The following is a 20,122-nucleotide window of genomic DNA, read 5'->3' as shown; positions in this document are numbered from 1 at the left end:
ACGCCGAATTAAACTTTTAACAGGACTAGAATTATTCACCTAATGTGTTTAAATAACTTTGCAGTGTGCAGGTGAGTCTATTTTATTTATCTGCTCAAACTGGCTTGGAATAGCTTGGCAGTTTAGCCAAATTGCTAAGCTGGCTAAGCTTCCTCAGCCACAACAAGGTTAGCATGCAAAGCTAACGTCTATTTTATCTCCACAAAATGCATTACACCATTTCATTTACGATGGTTTTCTATTCAGGATGATTGTATATCCGAACCATGACCTAATGTGAGAAAATCTGACGGACATTCCTATATTTCTATTAGCATGTTAGCATTTGCTACCAGACATGGCGTTGTGGTTATGTTGTGTGTCAGACAAAAACATTCTTATTTTTTTTGTGTTACACCTTTTTAGTTTGTTCTCATCACTGTAAGTACCCTGAGACATGGTCGAGCCAACAATACACAAGTTCACGTCTTTAGAGGAGGAGCTGGGCTTCTGGAAGGAGCAGTCAAGTAGACACCAGCAGAGGTAATCCAATAAAACATCCCCTGATTACTACAATATGTCAAAAGTGCAGTCATCAGTTGTCATCCTGAATTTATTAGTGATTGTTAATGCATTATTTTCTCACTGACTTACAGTAAAGCATGAGGATTAAGTTATTTTTTTAAACTGTCATTAGGGCAGATGAATCTCAGGAGGAGCTGCAAGAGTTTCAGCAGATGAGTAGAGACTATGAAGCCGAGCTGGAAGCAGAGTTGAAACAGTGCGAGGCTCGGAACAAGGAGCTGCTGCAAAACAACAACCGACTCCGAGTGGAGCTGGAGAACATCAAGGTATGTCTATGAATGTTTTTTAATTCATCCAGGTTATTGTATTCTCATGGCATTCAATCGATAGCAACTGGGCCGTCAGGTTTGTCTGTTTTGAAGACGTTTTGCCTCTCGGCCTAGTAAGTAGGCTTCATCAGTTCTTGCTTATAGACCTACTGTAGATTGGTTCGATCTAGCCTAGTAGCTGGTGCCAAATCCCCACCTTTTTATACTCCGACACAAGTGAAGCCGGAAGTGTATGATTACTCTAAAATGAAAAGTATACAGTGTGCAGGCATTCCTACATGTCCTTGGTCAGTAAAATGCTGTGAGCTATGCTGACTGGCCAAAAAAAGGTCACACACACTTATAGTTTAGCTTTCACTGTTGCATCAATTCCACAAGCGTATGCAATGTCTCAACATGTATTTCTGTCCAGTGTTGGTTTTATTTTTGCCAAAATCTGCTATGGTGTATTGATGACAGCACATTCAAACCACTGCAAATAATCTCCCAGCCCCCTGTGCTTTTATCTGTTAAAGGGGTCCTATAGTACATTTGCAACTTTTAATTTTATTTACTGATTTGAATATTTTACTTTTTGCCTTATTGTAAGGCCATCTGCACACGAACACGGATAGTTTCAAAAAAGCATATCCGGGGTTAAAACAATCTGTATCCACATGAGCGTAATTTCGAAACTGTTCATGTCTACACACAAACGCATACACCTGCTGTCATGCGCATTTGGTCCAATCAGAAGCCTAAAAAGGCAACCACAGCTGACTTGATGGCATTACTTACACTTATGTTATTACAATGTTTATTTTGATATACTTGACATTAGGGGTGTGGGAAAAAATCGATTCGAATTCGAATCGCGATTCTCACGTTGTGCGATTCAGAATCGATTCTCATTTTTAAAAAATCGATTTTTTTAAATTTAATTTTTTTAATTGTAATTTTTTTTAATTAATCAATCCAATAAAACAATACACAGCAATACCATAACAATGCAATCAAATTCCAAAACCAAACCCGACCCAGCAACACTCAGAACTGCAATAAACAGAGCAATTGAGAGGAGACACAAACACGACACAGAACAAACCAAAAGTAGTGAAACAAAAATGAATATTATCAACAACAGTATCAATATTAGTTACAATTTCAACATAGCAGTGATTAAAAATCCCTCATTGACATTATCATTAGACGTTTATAAAAAAAAGAAAAAAAAAAGAATAGTGTCACAGTGGCTTACACTTGCATCGCATCTCATAAGCTTGACAACACACTGTGTCCAATATTTTCACAAAGATAAAATAAGTCATATTTTTGGTTCATTTAATAGTTAAAACAAATTGACATTATTGCAATCAGTTGATAAAACATTGTCCTTTACAATTTTATAAAAGCTTTTTACAAAAATCTACTACTCTGCTTGCATGTCAGCAGACTGGGGTAGATCCTGCTGAAATCCTATGTATTGAAGGAATAGAGAATCGTTTTGAATCGGGAAAAAATAGTTTTTGAATTGAGAATCGTGTTGAATTAAAAAAAAATCGATTTTGAATCGAATCGTGACCCCAAAAATCGATATTGAATCGAATCGTGGGACACCCAAAGATTCACAGCCCTACTTGACATACTTTGCATATAAAACCAGCCTTCACTTACACAGAGCCCTGGGAACATTATGAATCTTTTTTTAGTGTTTAAAGCGAGCTTACGTGCCCGTACTGCTGAAACCCACAAACACTCATGGAATTATAACATGTTTAATTAGCATTATAGGGATATGTTATATGTGCAGTGAAGTGTACATTATTTCTAAAATCAGTGCACTCTAACAATAAGGCAAGGAAACTTCTTGAATGTTTAAGTGCCTAAAGTTAACTTTATGATATGTTGTTGAATAAGGATTAAACATATGAGGCAAAGTTGAACCTTTCTTATGACACAAAGTCTTTTTTTGTCAAAGTTGTCCCATCAGCTGGAGGTACGACAGCAATCGTATCCAAAACAACTGACTGTCATTGACGCTGGTGGGAGCGTCGCAAAGCCCATTTTGATGCGTCTTTTTTTTTAAATCAATGTAGAGTTAAAATAGCAGCATGTTTACGTTCAAACATACACTTATAGTATTCTCTTATACCGTAATTTCCGGACTATAAGCCGCTACTTTTTCCCCTCGTTCTGGTCCCTGCGGCTTATACAACGGTGCGGCTTATTTACGGCCTGTTCTTCTCCGACACCGACGAAGAGGATTTCGGTGGTTTTAGTACGCAGGAGGAAGACGATGACACAATGATTAAAGACTGACTTTTCATATACCGGTAGGCTGGTTATTTTGATAACGTACAGGCGAGCACTTTGTATTACTTTGCACCGTTGTATTATTTGTACTCTGCACGAATGCTGTTCGCCATGTCAAAGATGTGAAAGTTTGATTGAATGATTGAAAGATTTATTGTTAATAAATGGGACGCTTTGCGTTCCCAAACAGTCATCTCTGTCCCGACAATCCCCTCCGTGGTAGCAGGAACCCCTATATACTACGGTAATTACACATCAAAACCCTGCGGCTTATAGTCGGGTGCGGCTTATATACGGAGCAATCTGTATTTTCCCCTAAATTTAGCTGGTGCGGCTTATAGTCAGGTGCGGCTTATAGTCCGGAAATTACGGTAGTATGTTTAAAGCCAGCAAGGTAGATATGTTGAGCGTTGAAAATGACAGCGCACAACCGTGACGTCATCAGGATTACAAAACTCAGTTTGAGCCGTGTACACGCATATGCTGAGTTTTGGAATTCTTCACCTTGGTTTTGCATTGGCAAAAGTCTGTTTTTTTACAGACAAAAATATGCGTTTGCTTGTGGACAAGAGGCCTAAACGGAGAGATAAGGATGCGATTTTTAAGTATCAGTGGACATGTGTGGACATGGCCTAATATCTTGTAAAGCACTTTGAAATGCCTTGTGTTCGAATTGTACTCTAAAAAATAAACTTGCCTTGCCTATTACACAAAGTAAATGATCAGAGTGAAAAATAAACTAGACTATACCTGGAATGATACCCAAAGCGCTTTACATTATACATCACATTCACCCATTCACACACTGATATAGTGCAATAAAAGAGCAAGATATCCTGTAAAGTTGAATTTTAGTGCAAAAAAGTTACCGAAAACCATTATACTGAGATAACTATACTGTAAAACGGAATATTCCTAATCAAAATAAACACATTAGCTTCCTGCTTTGATTTTTATTTGGTATTATTTACCACAAGGTAACATAAGTAATAGCGCTAGGTTTGGTAAAAGTAAGGTAAGGTAATACCTATTGGCCTCACCTGTTTTTTTTAGGTTTATTAGACCTGAGGCAGCTATTTGAGGAAATTAGCCATATTGTTGTTTTAACCAATGTGTCATATATTTTTGTAAGTTTGGATCTGTTGCCACTGCCATTTTTGTCTCCTTGTGCTTGAAAGCAGCTGACTGCTAATTGTAATCAGTTTTCCACGTGAAAGGATACATTATTGAAAAACTTAAAATATGGAATAAATAATACATATTGTGCAATAACATCAAATCTGTAATGGAAGCTGGATGTAATCTGTGTGTTGCTTGCAGGAGAAATATGAGAATCAACACGCTGACACTTTTAAGCACATCTCAACTCTTGAGGAAAATCTAGCAGAGACTACAGCAGTCCGAGATCACCTGCAGAAATACATCAGGGAGCTGGAACAGTCCAATGATGACCTGGAGAGGACCAAAAGGTAAATGAAGCAAAGGCAATACGTTTGCAGTAAATAGGCAGGTAATCATCCCAGTTCCTCTCCAGGGCTACCATCATGTCCCTGGAGGACTTTGAGCAGAGGATGAACCATGTCATTGAGAGGAATGCTTTTCTTGAAAGTGAGCTGGATGAGAAAGAGAACCTGCTTGAGTCGGTTCAGAGACTCAAAGATGAAGCCAGAGGTAATCATGCACACTGTTATCACACACGCAAACGTATACTTTTGTCCTTAGAAACCAAACCTTTGAAAACTGCAGCCAAAAAGGAGATTTAAAAATTAAAAACAACTCTGGCTTAAAGTTTGTGTGTGGATGGGTAAAATTAAGCTTTTTGGTTTTGGTCATTAAAAATTGTGTGACATTATTTAATGTTTTAAAAAATATTTTAACAGAACATGACAATTTTTGCTTATGACTGCTTCATTTTTTGCAGCCGTGCGTGCATCTTATAACATGCTTTAGTGATTTAAAAAACAAATACAAAAAACACTGAGTAGGGATGTTCCTATCAAATTTTTTGGCCACCAATCTGATTTTTCTGGGGCTCAGATCTGATCCGATTTTGAGTCCCGATCACATACTTTGACAAAAGATTATAGAACTGAAAATGTTTCATAGCAAGTAACTTAAGTAAACACAATAACACATTTTTATAAAGCTTGTCTTATTAAATGTAGAATGTGATAGTCTTTTGGTAAATCAGGTGATGTATTACATTTGTGGTATTGAATGATTCACACAATTTTTAACAGAATAAGGTGACTAGTGTACAATAACTTTACAAAAGCAACTATTGGCTCCCATTTAAAATCATTTGGGTTTTCAGCCACAAAACCTTCCTGGATCTGGAGATGTACTCCCTGAGTTTGTAAGCAAGAACAAAAACCACCAAAAATTATTTTGTATTCATAAGAAAAATATTGATATGTTGTATCATTTATATACTGATACTACACTAGGTACAGATAGTATCAACATCTGGATCGATCATTCCTACTTTACATTGAAGCATTAGTGGTTAGCTTCTTGTCGTCCGGCTTGGTGTGTGTGTAGAGCATGCTTAGCCATTGCTTTTCCTCTATTCATCCACTGATACTTGAAAGTAGGGCTGGGCCAATAATGCGATATCAATATATATCACGATTAGGGCTGCAACAACTAATCGATTAAATCTATTAAAATCGATTATTAAAATAGTTGCCGATTAATTTAGTCATCGATTCGTTGGATTTATGCTATGCGCATGCGCAGGGTTTTTTTTATTTAAATTTTTTAATAAAAACATTTTTTTTTTTTTTTTAAATAAATCTTCATTTATAAACTGCAACATTTACAAACAGCTGAGAAACAATAATCAAAATAAGTATGGTGCCAGTATGCTGTTTTCCCCCCCAATAAAATACTGGATAGGATAGAAATGAATGAATGAATGAATGAATCGAAGTAATAATCGACAGATTAATCGATTATCAAATTAATCGTTAGTTGCAGCCCTTATATATATATATATATATATATGTATGTGTGGGAAAAAAATCACAAGACTATTTCATCTCTACAGGCCTGTTTCATGAGGGTTTTTCCTCAATCCTCAGGAGATTTTTATATATATATATATATATATATATATATATATATATATATATATATATATTATATATATATATATATATATATATATATATATATATATATATAGGGCTGCATATATATATATATATATATATATAGGGCTGCATATATACAGTATATATATATATATATATATATATATATATATATATATATATATATATATATATATATATATATATATATATATATATATATATATATATATATATATTAGGGCTGCAACAACTAATCCAGTGTTTTTCAACCTTTTTTGAGCCAAGGCACATTTTTTGCGTTGAAAAAATCCGGAGGCACACCACCAGCAGAAATCATAAACTCAGTTGACAGTAAAAAGTTGTTGTCGCAATTGTTGGATATGACTTTAAACCATAACCAAGCATGCATCAATATAGCTCTTGTCTCAAAGTAGGTGTACTGTCACGACCTGTCACATCACACCGTGACTTATTTTGAGTTTTTTGCTGTTTTCCTGTGTGTAGTGTTTTAGTTCTTGTCTTGCGCTCCTATTTTGGTGGCTTTTTCTCTTTTTTTGGTATTTTCCTGTAGCAGTTTCATGTCTTCCTTTGAGCGATATTTCCCGCATCTATTTTGTTTTAGCAATCAAGAATATTTCAGTTGTTTTTATCTTATCTTTGTGGGGACATTGTTGATTGTCATGTCATGTTCGGATGTATATTGTGGACGCCGTCTTTGCTCCACAGTAAGTTTTTGCTGTTGTCCAGCATTCTGTTTTTGTTTACTTTGTAGCCAGTTCAGTTTTAGTTTCGTTCTGCATAGCCTTCTCTAAGCTTCAATGCCTTTTCTTCAGGGCACTCACCTTTTGTTTATTTTTGGTTTAAGCATAAGACACCTTTTTACCTGCATTTACAAAGCAATTGGCTACCGGCTGCCACCTACTGATATGGAAGAGTATTACACGGTTACTCTGCCGAGCTCTAGACAGCACCGACACTCAACAAAAACAACACATCATTTGCAGACTATAATTACTGGTTTGCAAAAAATGTTTCAACCCAAATATGTGAAATTAGATAATCTCCCACGGCACACCAGACTGTATCTGACGGCACACTAGTGTGCCGCGGCACAGTGGTTGAAAAACACTGAACTAATCGATTAAATCGATTAAAATCGATTTTAATTTTATTTATTTATTTATTTTTATATTGTGTAGTTGTGTAGTTATATTGTGTAGTTATATTTATATGATTATAAAAATAGTTGGCAATTAATTTAGACATCGATTCGTTGGATCTATGCTATGCGCAGAGGCAATTTATTTATTATTATTTATTTATTTTTTTTATTTTGATTTTTTTTTATAAACCTTTATTTATAAACTGCAACATGTACAAACAGCTGAGAAACAATAATCAAAATAAGTATGGTGCCAGTATGCTGTTTTTTTTTTTCAACAAAATACTGGAAAGGATAGAAATGTGGCTTGTGCAGCCCTTTGAGACTTTTGTGATTTAGGGCTACCGGTATATAAATAAAAATGGATTGATTGAAATGTAGTTTGTCTCTTTTATCCGATTATTAATCGAAGTAATAATCGACAGATTAATCGATCATCAAATTAATCGTTAGTTGCAGCCCTAATCACGATAGACACATAACTGATATCAATATAAAATGTGTATGATAAAATATTCAATACACATGTATAGTTTTTGGTCGGACGAAACCAGCAATTATGAAGCAAGATTTGTTTTATGAAGTCACTCGCGCTTTGGGAACTCCGGGTGGCTATTTAGCCCTTTGAGACACCTGTGATTTAGGGCTATATAAATAAACATTGATTGATTGATTGATATTTTGAAGAAACTAGAATATAAAATGTGTTTTCAGTTATTTTAAATTTTTTTGTTAAGTACATAACTCCACATGTGTTCATTCATAGTTTTGATGCCTTCAGTGACAATCTACAATGTAAATAGTCATGAAAATAAAGAAAACTCATTGTGTCCAAACTTTTGGCCTATACTGTCTATCGTGATATAGTTTTTGGCCATATTGCCCAGCCCTACTTGGAAGAAACGTAGTTTTTAATCCGCTACGATGGTGAGCAATAATATTTTAGAAGTGGATAGACGACGCGTTCGTTGCAGCTTGCTCTCAAATTGGAGCTGGTGTTCTGGCGAGACGCGCACCCCCCTGGAATTCATGCAACTCCTGAATGTGTGTAACAATGAATATGAAAATGTAATTGTGTCTCCTTGAGCGTGCATCCCTTTTGAAGGAATCTGTCATGTGAGTACAAGCTTAAGCCATGCAAACACTGGCACACAGCTGCGGTAAAGATCGTCTGGGTTCGGCAGCTCATCAGCCGGTCAGTTAAAAAAGGCAAATATTGGACCCCGATTTGATGTCATTATCGGGATATGGACATCTCTAATCATAATGTATCCTAAACTTTGAAAGTGCAGCGATTTTAAAGATAATGTACAGTGTATCCGGAAAGTATTCACAGTGCTTCACTTTTTCCACATTTTGTTATTTTGTTTGTTATGATTTATATCCTCCCTAAACTACTACCTTTTATAGGCATTAACAGACAGCGCCTTAGTGAAAAGACAGTAAAACATGCGACTCAGCAAGCAATCAGTACCAACTACACTTCTAAACCCCTTTCATTTCTTTTCAGGTTTTATGTTCACCATCAAATGTGTTTGCTCTTTGCCGTCATTGCTAACCTTTTACACACAAATAAACATACAGCGAACACTTGTTAGGAGTTAAGCATGTATGATGGAGGTGCCGGACTTTGGTCGATTTTTTTTAATTGTACGACTTCATAGTCACTTAAAAATGTCATATCAGTGTCTTTCCTAATAGAATATAATCTTTGCACGCAGATCTTCGGCAGGAGCTGGCAGTACGTCAGAAAGAAAGGCGGCCATCCAGCAGCCTGGGCAAAGATTCTGATCCTTCCAGTGGTATCACTCCCATGCCTGGTACCCCCTCCAAACCTCTCAGCTCCTTCACCACACCTCCTCCATCCAGCATCCGACGAGGTGAATGCACAGACTCTTACTACTGTGTGTAAACTACTACATTAATAAATAGGGGTGTACCTATACACATTTTTCACTTTTGCTGCAATACCGATATTGCAGCCTGGAGTATTGGCTGCTACCGATATAATATAAGCACAAATCATAGCACATACTTTTATTATTTTGTAGTGTGGAATGTTAGAAAAGGCCTGATCAAATAAAATTACAACATATTTACTTTGTTTTAAAGGCCTACTGAAATGAATTTTTTTTATTTAAACGGGGATAGCAGATCCATTCTATGTGTCATACTTGATCATTTTGCGATATAGCCATATTTTTGCTGAAAGGATTTAGTATAGAACGACGATAAAGTTCGCAACTTTTGGTCTCTGATAAAAAAAAGCCTTGCCCCTACCGGAAGTAGCGTGACGTAGTCAGTTGTTCGCCTCCTCATATTTTCCTATTGTTTTCAACGCAGTTAGAGCGATTCGGACCGAGAAAGCGACGATTACCCCATTAATTTGAGCGAGGATGAAAGATTCGTGGATGAGGTACGTTAGAGTGAAGGACTAGATGCAGTGCAAGACATATCTTTTTTCGCTCTGACCGTAACTTAGGTACAAGGGCTCATTGGATTCCACACTCTCTCCTTTTTCTATTGTGGATCACGGATTTGTATTTTAAACCACCTCAGATACTATATCCTCTTGAAAATGAGAGTCGAGAACGCGAAATGGACATTCACAGTGACTTTTATCTCCACGACAATACATCGGCGAAGCTCTTTAGCTACTGAGCTAACGTGATAGCATCTGGCTCAAATGCAGATAGAAACAAAATAAATAAATCCCTGACTGGAAGGATAGACAGAAGATCAACAATACTATTAAACCATGTACATGTAACTACACTGTTAATAATTCTCAGCCTGGCAAAGCTTAACAATGCTGTTGCTAACGACGCTGAAGCTAACTTAGCAACTTAGCAACCGGACCTCACAGAGCTATGATAAAAACATTAGCGCTCCACCTACGCCAGCCAGCCCTCATCTGCTTATCAACACCCGTGATCACCTGCGTTCCAGCGATCGACGGCGCGACGAAGGACTTCACCCGATCACAGATGCGGTTGGCGGCTAGCGTCGGCTAGCGCGTCTGCTATCCAAGTACCGTATTTTCCGCACCATAAGGCGCCCCGTGTTATTAGCCGCACGTTTAATGAACGGCATATTTCAAAACTTTGTTTACCTGTTAGCCGCCCCGTGCTATTAGCCGCACCTACGCTACGCTAAAGGGAATGTCAACAAAACAGTCAGATAGGTCAGTCAAACTTTAATAATATATTACAAACCAGCGTTCTAACAACTCTGTTCACTCCCAAAATGTAATGTGCAAATGTGCAATCACAAAAATAGTAACACTCAAAATAGTGCAGAGCAATAGCAACATCAATAACTCAACGTTGCTCATACGTTAGTGTCACACAACACACAAAATAAACATTTAAAGCTCACTTTCTGAAGTTATTACTCATCTACAAATCCCTCGAATTATTCTTCTTCGGTGTGCTTCACTTGTTTTTTGACACCATCTGTGATGTGGACGCGCATGCAGTCGTAGATCAACAGGAACGGCGCTGCGTGAAAAAAGTCACCCGGTGTCTTCGCGTAAACGTCTATCAACCACTCGCTCATCTTTTCTTCATCCATCCATCCCTTCGAGTTAGCTTTTATGATGACGCCGGCTGGAAAGTTCTCTTTTGGCAAGGTCTTCCTTTTGAATATCACCGTGGGTGGAAGTTTCTGGCCGTTAGCATGGCAAGCTAGAACCACAGTAGGACGACTTCTCATTCCCTGTGGTGCGAATATTCACCGTACGTGCTCCCGTTGTATCCACAGTGCGGTTCACATGAATATCAAAAGTCAGTGGAACCTTGTACGCGTGTCTCTTAGTAGGAGACATTTTGTTGTCTTTACAGAAAAACAAATGAAATTAAATATCCGCGAGCTTCTTCTTCTCCGGGGGCGGGTGCTCACCTTGGCGGTTGCTTACAGTAGAAGAAGAAGCGCTTCCTCTTCTATGGGGCGGTTGCTTACCGTAGAAGAAGAAGCGCTTCCTCTTTTACGGGGAAAAAAGATGGCGACTGTTTACCGTAGTTGCGAGACTTAAACCTTATGAAAATAAATATGAATATTAATCCATATATAAGGCGCACCGGGTTATTAGCCGCACTGTCTGCTTTTGACAAAAATTGTGGTTTTTAGGTGCGGCTTATGGTGCGGAAAATACGGTAAGTCCTCCTTGTTGTGTTGCTACAGCCAGCCGCTAATACACCAATCCCGCCTACAACTTTCTTCTTTGCAGTCTCCATTGTTCATTAAACAAATTGCAAAAGATTCACCAACGCAGATGTCCAGAATACTGTGGAATTACGAGATGAAAACAGAGCTATTTTGTATTGTTTTCAATGGGGTACCGATACTTCTGTTTCACTGGCTACGTCACGCGCATACGTCATCATCCAAAGCCTTTTCAACCGGAAGTTTAGCGGGAAATTTAAAATTGCACTTTATAAGTTAACCCGGCCGTATTGGCATGTGTTGCAATGTTAAGATTTCATCATTGATATATAAACTATCAGACTGCGTGGTCGGTAGTAGTGGGTTTCAGTAGGCCTTTAAGTTAAAGTAGGATAGTATTTTGTGTTTTGACAACACCTAGTGGTCAGAATAATTCATTAAGCTCATGACGTCGTAAGTTGAATGATGCAAACACGCTTGTTACTGGGTACTTTCTGATACTGTTTTGTCTTGGATAATATGCAACTACTTGATACTTATTTATATTGACAAATTTTTTACACTGCTTTTACAATATTGTTTAATTAGAAACACTTTTTACGTGTGTTTAGCTTGTGTGATATAGTCTGCTTAGCTGTTGTGTAGCTGTTAGTAGCCTATAACCTACCATGTGTACCTTTTGTAAATGACCTTACTAAAATATAAGAAAATACCAACATTGTGTGTTAATTGAAGGACATTTCGATGTTAACTGACTGCAGGCCTGTGTCTAGTGGAGCTTAAATCGGAGACTTTAGATGCATGCCGATATCAACCGCTGCCTGTTTTTTTTTTTTTTTTTTTTTTTTTTGGATGATATCAGACTGATATCCGATAGCAATGTCGGATCGGGACACCTCTATTATTAATCATACATTTTGTGTCAGGTGACGGTCTAACAGGGACTCCTCTCACAACATCTGCCAGGATATCTGCACTCAACATAGTTGGGGAACTGCTGAGAAAAGTTGGGGTAAGAGTTTTAAGAGTAATATTTTTTTAATGTAAGCTAATTCTGGCTTTTATGTCATGGCAGAATCTGGAGTCCAAGCTGGCCTCGTGTCGAGACTTTGTGTATGACACGTCGGTTATCAGGCCTACACTGGCCGCCGCCCTTGGGAGCCCATGTGGTCTAGAAGGAGGGGCTGGAGTGCAAGCTAGCAGCATGAGTCCTCCCCCTCCTCAGTACGACAGGTGAGGAAGATCATAGACGGTACTTGCACTTCACAACACCTTGCCTTTGTCATACACAACATAATAATAGCAGGACAAACTTGCACATCAGAATCTAGTAGTCCTTATTACTTAAAGTAGAACTGCACTTTTTTGTGGGAATTTTGCCTATCAATTACAATCTTTATAAGAGACATGATGACAAATGGATTTTTTTTAATGCATTCTAACTTGTAAATAAAAGTATGCTTACAGCGGAGAAAATTGAAGGTCCTCTATTTCACCCATAAAATCAAATAAATAACCATTCAAAAACCACCAACAATACTCAGTTTACATTCCGTGACTTGAATATTAACCAAGTATTACTGATACTGTTATTATAAGCGTAGACGCAGACAAACTATTTATAGCGGCGACTTAATCACTTCCATGTCTTCCTATGTTTACATCATCGAGTGGTCTGCTGCTTTCTTGCTCCCTGTAAGTTTATTGTAGATCATAAATCATGCATCTCACCTGGACAGAAGAAGTCTGAGTATATATTCCAACAAGTTGGTACACTTTAGGACCCGAAAACGGCGAGAACGACACAAAAAGATGTATTTTGTTAATAATGAAATCATTTTTTATTATTAAACATTTACCAGTGAGCTGATAATAACTGTGCTGTCCAGTTGTTATTAGGGATGTTTTGATCAAGGTTTTATGCTGCCGATTCCGATCCTCTGAGTGAGATCGGCCAATTTCAATACCGATCAAACGTATTATCTGTAGATTTTTCCATTTATTTATGGTTAATTCTTTTGACAATTTAACAATATCTGTTCCAAATTTACTCTAGTTCCATATTTTCTTATATACATACAATTGTTTGATCAGAACAAAGTCAATAGTACACAGTAACTTGAAAGTTATTTGAGTCTGCAACCGGACGTGGTATCACGTCCAACAAAGGATTGCAATATGGCACCTTTTTATTTTTATGTGTATCAACAGCCAGATGTACCAACGTGGGGTTGCAGGAAATAGAGGGACTTTCAGTCATATACTCCATTTTATTGATTAAATGTTACACTCCTCCAGCTAGGTGGCAGCAGTGAACAGGAGGGTGGTCAGACAACACAACACGTAGCAAATACCGTATTTTTCGGAGTATAAGTCGCACCGGCCGAAAATGCATAATAAAGAAGGAAAAAACCATACATAAGTCGCACTGGAGTATAAATCGCATTTTTGGGGGAAATTTATTTGATAAAATCCAACACCAAGAATAGACATTTGAAAGGCAATTTAAAATAAAGAAAGAAAGTGAACAACAGGCTGAATAAGTGTACGTTATATGAGGCATAAATAACCAACTGAGAACGTGCCTGGCATGTTAACGTAACATATTATGGTAAGAGTCATTCAAATAACTATAACATATAGAACATGCTATACGTTTACCAAACAATCTGTCACTCCTCATCGCTAAATCCCATGAAATCTTATACGTCTAGTCTCTTACGTGAATGAGCTAAATAATATTATTTGATATTTTACGGTAATGTGTTAATAATTTCACACATAAGTCGCTCCTGAGTATAAGTCGCACCCCTCGGCCAAACTATGAAAAAAACTGCGATGTATAGTCCGAAAAATACGGTAGGTGGATTAGGATTATTTAAAACTGGGGTTCTCAACCTTTTTGATTTAAGGGCCCAACTTTTTCAGTACACCATTCAAATATTAGCATTGTATTAGAAATCTTACCCTAGATTTTCAATTATTTCAAACCTACTTGCATCTTAACTTTGTACAATAATATAAAAGCATGTGTTAATCACAAAGAGTTTTATCAAAGTTTAGGTCAGGCTGATTTGAAAAATAAATACTAATAAAATATAGTGCAAGAAAGGTCTCATGAAAACACATGACAGATAAATTGACTTACAATTATACAGTGCTAAAATAAACAAACTCAAACTAAATTAATAATGAATATGTTAAACTAAACTGCTGAATAAAATTGAAGTGCAAATTTAAATACAGCTTCACCACTTTAGTCACGATTTTTGCGCTTAAAAAAACTTCTGTGACTTTAACTCCTGACTTCCTGTGTTTGTTTGATGTTGTCATTATTGCCAAAGTGGAACATGTTGAAAAGGGAAACTGGAAATTGTCATGTATCATGTTGTATGCATGCATGTTCGAAATAAACTGTTTTACAACTGAGTGCTGCTGCGGCTGAGAAAGACAGATTTTTGGCAGCCCTCCCGGCGGCGTTTGGGCCCCAACAATGGGCCGGTCTTATGGTTAAGAAAAAGTGACTTGGAGCAGGGTTCGACAACACAAGCTTTTGGAATTTTCTGGCCTATCCTGAACAATGTGCCCTTCCAGACACTGACCAGCAGAACTGGCAACAGGCGCACAATTTTGACCCCTGAACACACCTCGCCACTTTCCCGGCATGCAGACTGTTGTTAGGCCTCAACACAAAAGCAAGAGTGTTTTTGCACACTGCAGAAACAAACAAAAACCCCAACAAAAATGGAAAAAACGTAGCAATAGGCAACATGAGGAAACAAGTTCTGACTCCTTGGGGAGCAAAATGGAAGACCTTGCAGTAGAACTGGGCTTTTCTTTGAACTCTGCATCCCATGTATCTCCATATTTGTATCAATATTATTTTTTATACAAACAGTATTTTTACATGTTGTAAACGCTCAGTAAAACCTTTTTTTAAATGTTTGATGTAGTTGACATTTTCATAAGTAAAGGGAATGTTGAGAATAGAATAATTTTAAAGTGTTTTCCACAGGACCACAATCTATTTGTGGCAGTGGTGTTTATAAGCAATGGCAAACAGAGCTGAAAATCTAATTATTTTTGGTGGGCCGCCATGAATAAAAGAACATAATGTATGGTAAAGAAAATGTTTAATGGTTTCTTTGTTTGAGACATGCATTTTCTGGGCTTTCAAACAAATATAAGCCTAAAGGACGCCTCTGGATTGAATTGTTAACGTGCTGCGTGTATCACTTACTTGTTGTGGTTTTGCTTGAAGATGTCCAGGTTGTAGTGGGCGAGTCTTTGAACTCATGAAATCTGTGTTGGCAGTGTATGCTATGTCAAAATAAACAAACAAACTCAAAGCCAAATCAATGTAACAAAAACAAAACAGCGTCACTTAAACGCTTCATAAATTATTTAAATTTCAAAACTAAGGTTCAGTACCGAGCGGTTGAACACAACTTCTGCTGGCGTCTCTCGTGTGCACCTGTGTCAGATTGATTATCAAGGCGACAGCCTGCGTTGATTGAGTCACCGCTCAAAACCAACAAAAATGCCACATTTGTAGTTTCTCTTCAGATGGCTCCAACAGTGCTTAACTAACACTCCGAAAACATACATAAATATACTTCAGACAAAGATGGCAAAAAATATTGCTATGTTACATAAAATCAAAAACTCCGTAAATCAAAAGGCTCTTAACATGTTATATAATTCTTTCGTACTCCCTTATCTTAATTATTGTGTTGAAATCTGGGGTAACAATTACAAAACAAACATTAACTCTATATTCTTACTTCAAAAGAAAGCGATTAGAATTGTAAATTATGCAGATTATCATGACCATACCAATGCTCTGTTTATTAAATTAAAAACATTAAAACTGCACGATCTTGTTGACCTCAACACTGCTATTGTGACGTACAAAGCTCATAACCACATGCTGCCTGGGTGTCTACAGGAGAGGTTTAAACCCAGAGGGAATCCCTATGACCTCAGAGGTTCAGCTGTCTTCCAGAAAGCTTAGATAAAAACGAGCTTAAAAAGTAGATGTGTTTTTGTCAGGGGGGTTCAACTGTGGAACAGCTTGGATGATTCCTTCAAATGTTCCAGTTCCATTCACACATTTAAAAAACACTTTAAGACCAATGTCTTGAAAAAATATATCACTCTTGAATCAACACAGTAGTTAATACTATGATCAATGTAAATTCAAATACTAAATGTGGGATATAAATAATAATACAAGTATAATTGTTTGTATATAGTATATAATTGGTGCAAAGGTTTAACACGTGTACAAGGATATTTCACATGCCTTTACTGTGTTTATGTTGTGTATAATGGGTATTTATAATATGTTGTACAAAGAACATTTAATAATTTTCAGAAGTTCATCTTGTACTTGACATTGTTTATAGGGTTAGGCGCAATAAGTGTTCAACTTCAGCCTAAACCCTTTCGGTCTGCAACATTTTCATGTTCAATTTATGAATGTACAACTGTTTGCTTATTTTGTTGACGATTGACCGAAGAAAATAATAAACTAAACTAAACTAAAAGTAGGAAGAAGCCAAGCTTTGATGATAATACAAATTCCCATGCCTGTCTTGCAGTTTAGTGAAGCGGTTGGAATTTGGACCGGCGCCCCCACGAGGAATCTCCCAGGGGCCTCAGTCGCCACAGGGAGGAGTCAAGATGCTGCTCTGAGGAACATTTGCCTCCCTCCGTCCCCCCACGCCCCACCCAGCGTGCACCTCTTGGGAGCGCAGTGGTCACATGATGCACAACTGAGGGAAAAAAACACTTCCTTTGCTCCATACAACACTTGACTGGCGGAATCCTGCTGCCTCAGACTCGCTCTTATCACAACGCTTTGCAAAATGAGGTATGTTTTTTTTTAATCCCACATGCACTCTCGCCAAAGTGTACTGGAGCAGGAGCAAAAGTCCAAAGCAGCAAGCATGTTAGTCCCTGGAATGGAATAGTGACTCGTTTAGGGACCTTTAGGTCAGTGTTTATTTTATTTTTTTAACTTTTTACATAACAGGACTCATTCTGTTATATGAATGGCAGCAAGATCAATTTATGTCACTGCTGCCATCTAGTGGAGGACTTTTTTTTTTTGTTCTGCTTCCTCACTGGTATAGCTCGATAAACATTTGTAGGGCTGGTAAGGTATTTTTGAACTGCGCTGAAAAAAATGCAAGTTTTTATGTATTTGATGTGGTTGATTGTGAAAAATGGTGCTGGTTGGTTTTAAGCCTCCGTTGCCTTCATTTTTTTATTTTCAGCTCTTTTAGTCGACTTCAGTTGACTGTTGAATTTGTGATTATTCCACTCACGCTACTGATACTGAAAGTCATTGTTGTGATTAGAGATAACATTGTGGATCAGGTTAAAAAGACGCACCGTTTTGTTTTTCAGCACATCAGGAAAGTATTCACAGCACTTCACTTTCTCCACAATTTGTTGTTATTTTGAAATGCAATACCTTTTTGTCCTCAAAATTCTACACACAATACCCCACAATGACAAACTGAAAACGTTCTTTTAGACCTTTCTGTGAATTTAATTCAAATAACAAAACATACAGTTTTGGACTCACCTTCTCATTTCAATGCGGTTTCTTTATTTTCATGATTATTGTAGATTGTCACTGAAAGCATCAAAACTATGACACCTTTTGAAGTGAAAACCCTTTCTTGAAGCTCATGGAGAGAATGCCGAAAGTGTGCGAAAAAGTAATCAGAGCAAAGGGTGGCTATTTTGAAGAAACTGGAATATAAAACATGTTTTCAGTTATTTCACCTTTTTTTGTTAAGTACGTAACTCCACATGTTCATAGTTTTGATGCCTTCAGTGACAATCTACAATGTAAATAGTCGTGAAAATACATTGAATGAGAAGGTGTGTCCAAACTTTTGGCCTGTACTGTATATAAGTATTCACAGCCTTTGAAGCTCAAAATTGATGTATTTATTTTTTATGTATTTTATGGGCAGTGTACGCAATACGGTATGTACAAGTAATCGATTGGTGCACCAAATTAAACCAATAGCTAATTTCCACCTGTCGTCTTTACAACAGGGTTCTGTTCTATTTTGTTATCTTCTTTGGGACTTAAAGGCTGTAACAAAAATAAAAACGCTGTGTATATTTTCCAGATGCGCTGTATTTTTTTTGTTATAACATTGCTGTTTTTCACCTTTTTAAGAGGTTATGGCTGGGCAGTAAAAATCCACAGCAAATACCATCCATGCTGCTGTGTCCTCTTGGCTGTGTTTCTACCTGACTGACCGCCATTCAAGCATTAAAAGGAGATAAGCACTTTGTTTTTTCGTATTGGATCTTTATTTTTTTGTGCAAGTGTTTCAACAATTGGTAGAAAGAAAGTGTGCAATGTAAACATCTGTTGGTTAAATACAAATACTGAAGGGGAGACAAGGACGATGGCTGCAGGTACACACTTTAGTCAATAATTGTGCATAGAGTAAACCCTAAGCTAGTCTTAAATGTACTGCATTGGTGAAAGTATGACCATACAACAAACATTGAGGATACAAAAAGCAGACTGGGTTAGAATAAATCTACATTTCCACTGTAACACTGCTCTTAAAGATGTAACAGCAGTCACAGGCAAGGAGACGACAGTAGCAAGTCAACTTTGGCTCTGTAATTAGCGACACCTGTTGTGTACACAATGTTGCATGGTCGCTCATTGGATGCCACACAAAACAGTGTAAATCACACAGCAGTGGAGCTCGTGTTTATAGTCCCTCCAAATGTTTTGCGTCAAGAAAAAGTGCTATGGCGAAACAAACACTGGACATTGCAGCAAATGTGCGCACACTGCCTGGATCTGTTGTCTTCTGGGAATCAAATACTTAAAAATGAGCAGTGATACAAACTCACTGGAAACAGTCGTGTAGCTAATGTGCAAAATATGTCACGGACGCTAGTGTGGCTGTGCGGAAGTACGTTGCATAAACCTCAATTCACGACGTCTTAAGAGCAGTGATGGACAATGCATTGGCTTTCGGCTCGTTGACTAGCGCTGCTCGAATAACTAAATCAATCAGTGATTCTCAAACTGGTAGTGGTACGCCAAATAATCACTCGATTAAAGTACAGTGTTATATTTTCCTGTATTCAAACAGTGTTACTGTTCAAACTGCCTGTAATGTTAGCGTCCCAAAATATTTAAACTGCCTTGTTTTAATGAATACTTAGGCCTACTACGCTACCAAATTTTAATGTCGGTCATTATTATGGTACTTGGAGAGCTTTTTTTTCCAAAAAAAAAAAAAATTTGGTTTGAGAACCACTGATCTAAATTGATGCAGACTTGAGTAGTTGGGGTCCGACCTGTGCAAGATGGTTCCAAATGATCATGTGGTCTAATGGGACATGTTCTAAAGCAACTTTAGAGCTCATGTTTTGGCTTTTGAAACAGAATAACGCATCATGCCATTCAAGGAGTAAGTAAATAACGGGGCTAGATTAATTTATTTTCCCTACCAAGTTTGCTCGATCCTTCGCACTTACGGACAATTTGGAGTCTCCAATGAAGCTGGCATGTTTTT

At 37.4% G+C, this 20,122-nt stretch overlaps 1 protein-coding gene across 1 annotated transcript in view; it reads left to right on the top strand.

Annotated features, from left to right (window-relative positions):
- nde1 (nudE neurodevelopment protein 1) overlaps window positions 1-18,869 on the top strand; it is an 18,947-nt gene extending 78 nt beyond the window's left edge. Inside the window, exons 1-9 of the mRNA XM_062032993.1 lie at window positions 1-71; window positions 406-522; window positions 677-830; window positions 4,446-4,594; window positions 4,660-4,796; window positions 9,107-9,265; window positions 12,476-12,561; window positions 12,625-12,782; window positions 17,153-18,869. The exon at window positions 1-71 is cut by the window's left edge and continues 78 nt beyond it. Coding sequence (XP_061888977.1) covers window positions 437-522; window positions 677-830; window positions 4,446-4,594; window positions 4,660-4,796; window positions 9,107-9,265; window positions 12,476-12,561; window positions 12,625-12,782; window positions 17,153-17,246 — 1,023 coding nt within the window. The 5' untranslated portion in view covers window positions 1-71; window positions 406-436 and the 3' untranslated portion in view covers window positions 17,247-18,869. The remainder of the gene's footprint in view (window positions 72-405; window positions 523-676; window positions 831-4,445; window positions 4,595-4,659; window positions 4,797-9,106; window positions 9,266-12,475; window positions 12,562-12,624; window positions 12,783-17,152) is intronic.
- The last annotated feature ends 1,253 nt before the right edge of the window (window positions 18,870-20,122 follow it).

The sequence above is a fragment of the Entelurus aequoreus genome, linkage group LG22 (assembly GCF_033978785.1).
Source record: "Entelurus aequoreus isolate RoL-2023_Sb linkage group LG22, RoL_Eaeq_v1.1, whole genome shotgun sequence".
Lineage (NCBI taxonomy): Eukaryota > Metazoa > Chordata > Actinopteri > Syngnathiformes > Syngnathidae > Entelurus > Entelurus aequoreus.
The sequence above is the reverse complement of the archived record's forward strand: the minus strand, read 5'-3'. Positions and strand labels throughout refer to the sequence as shown.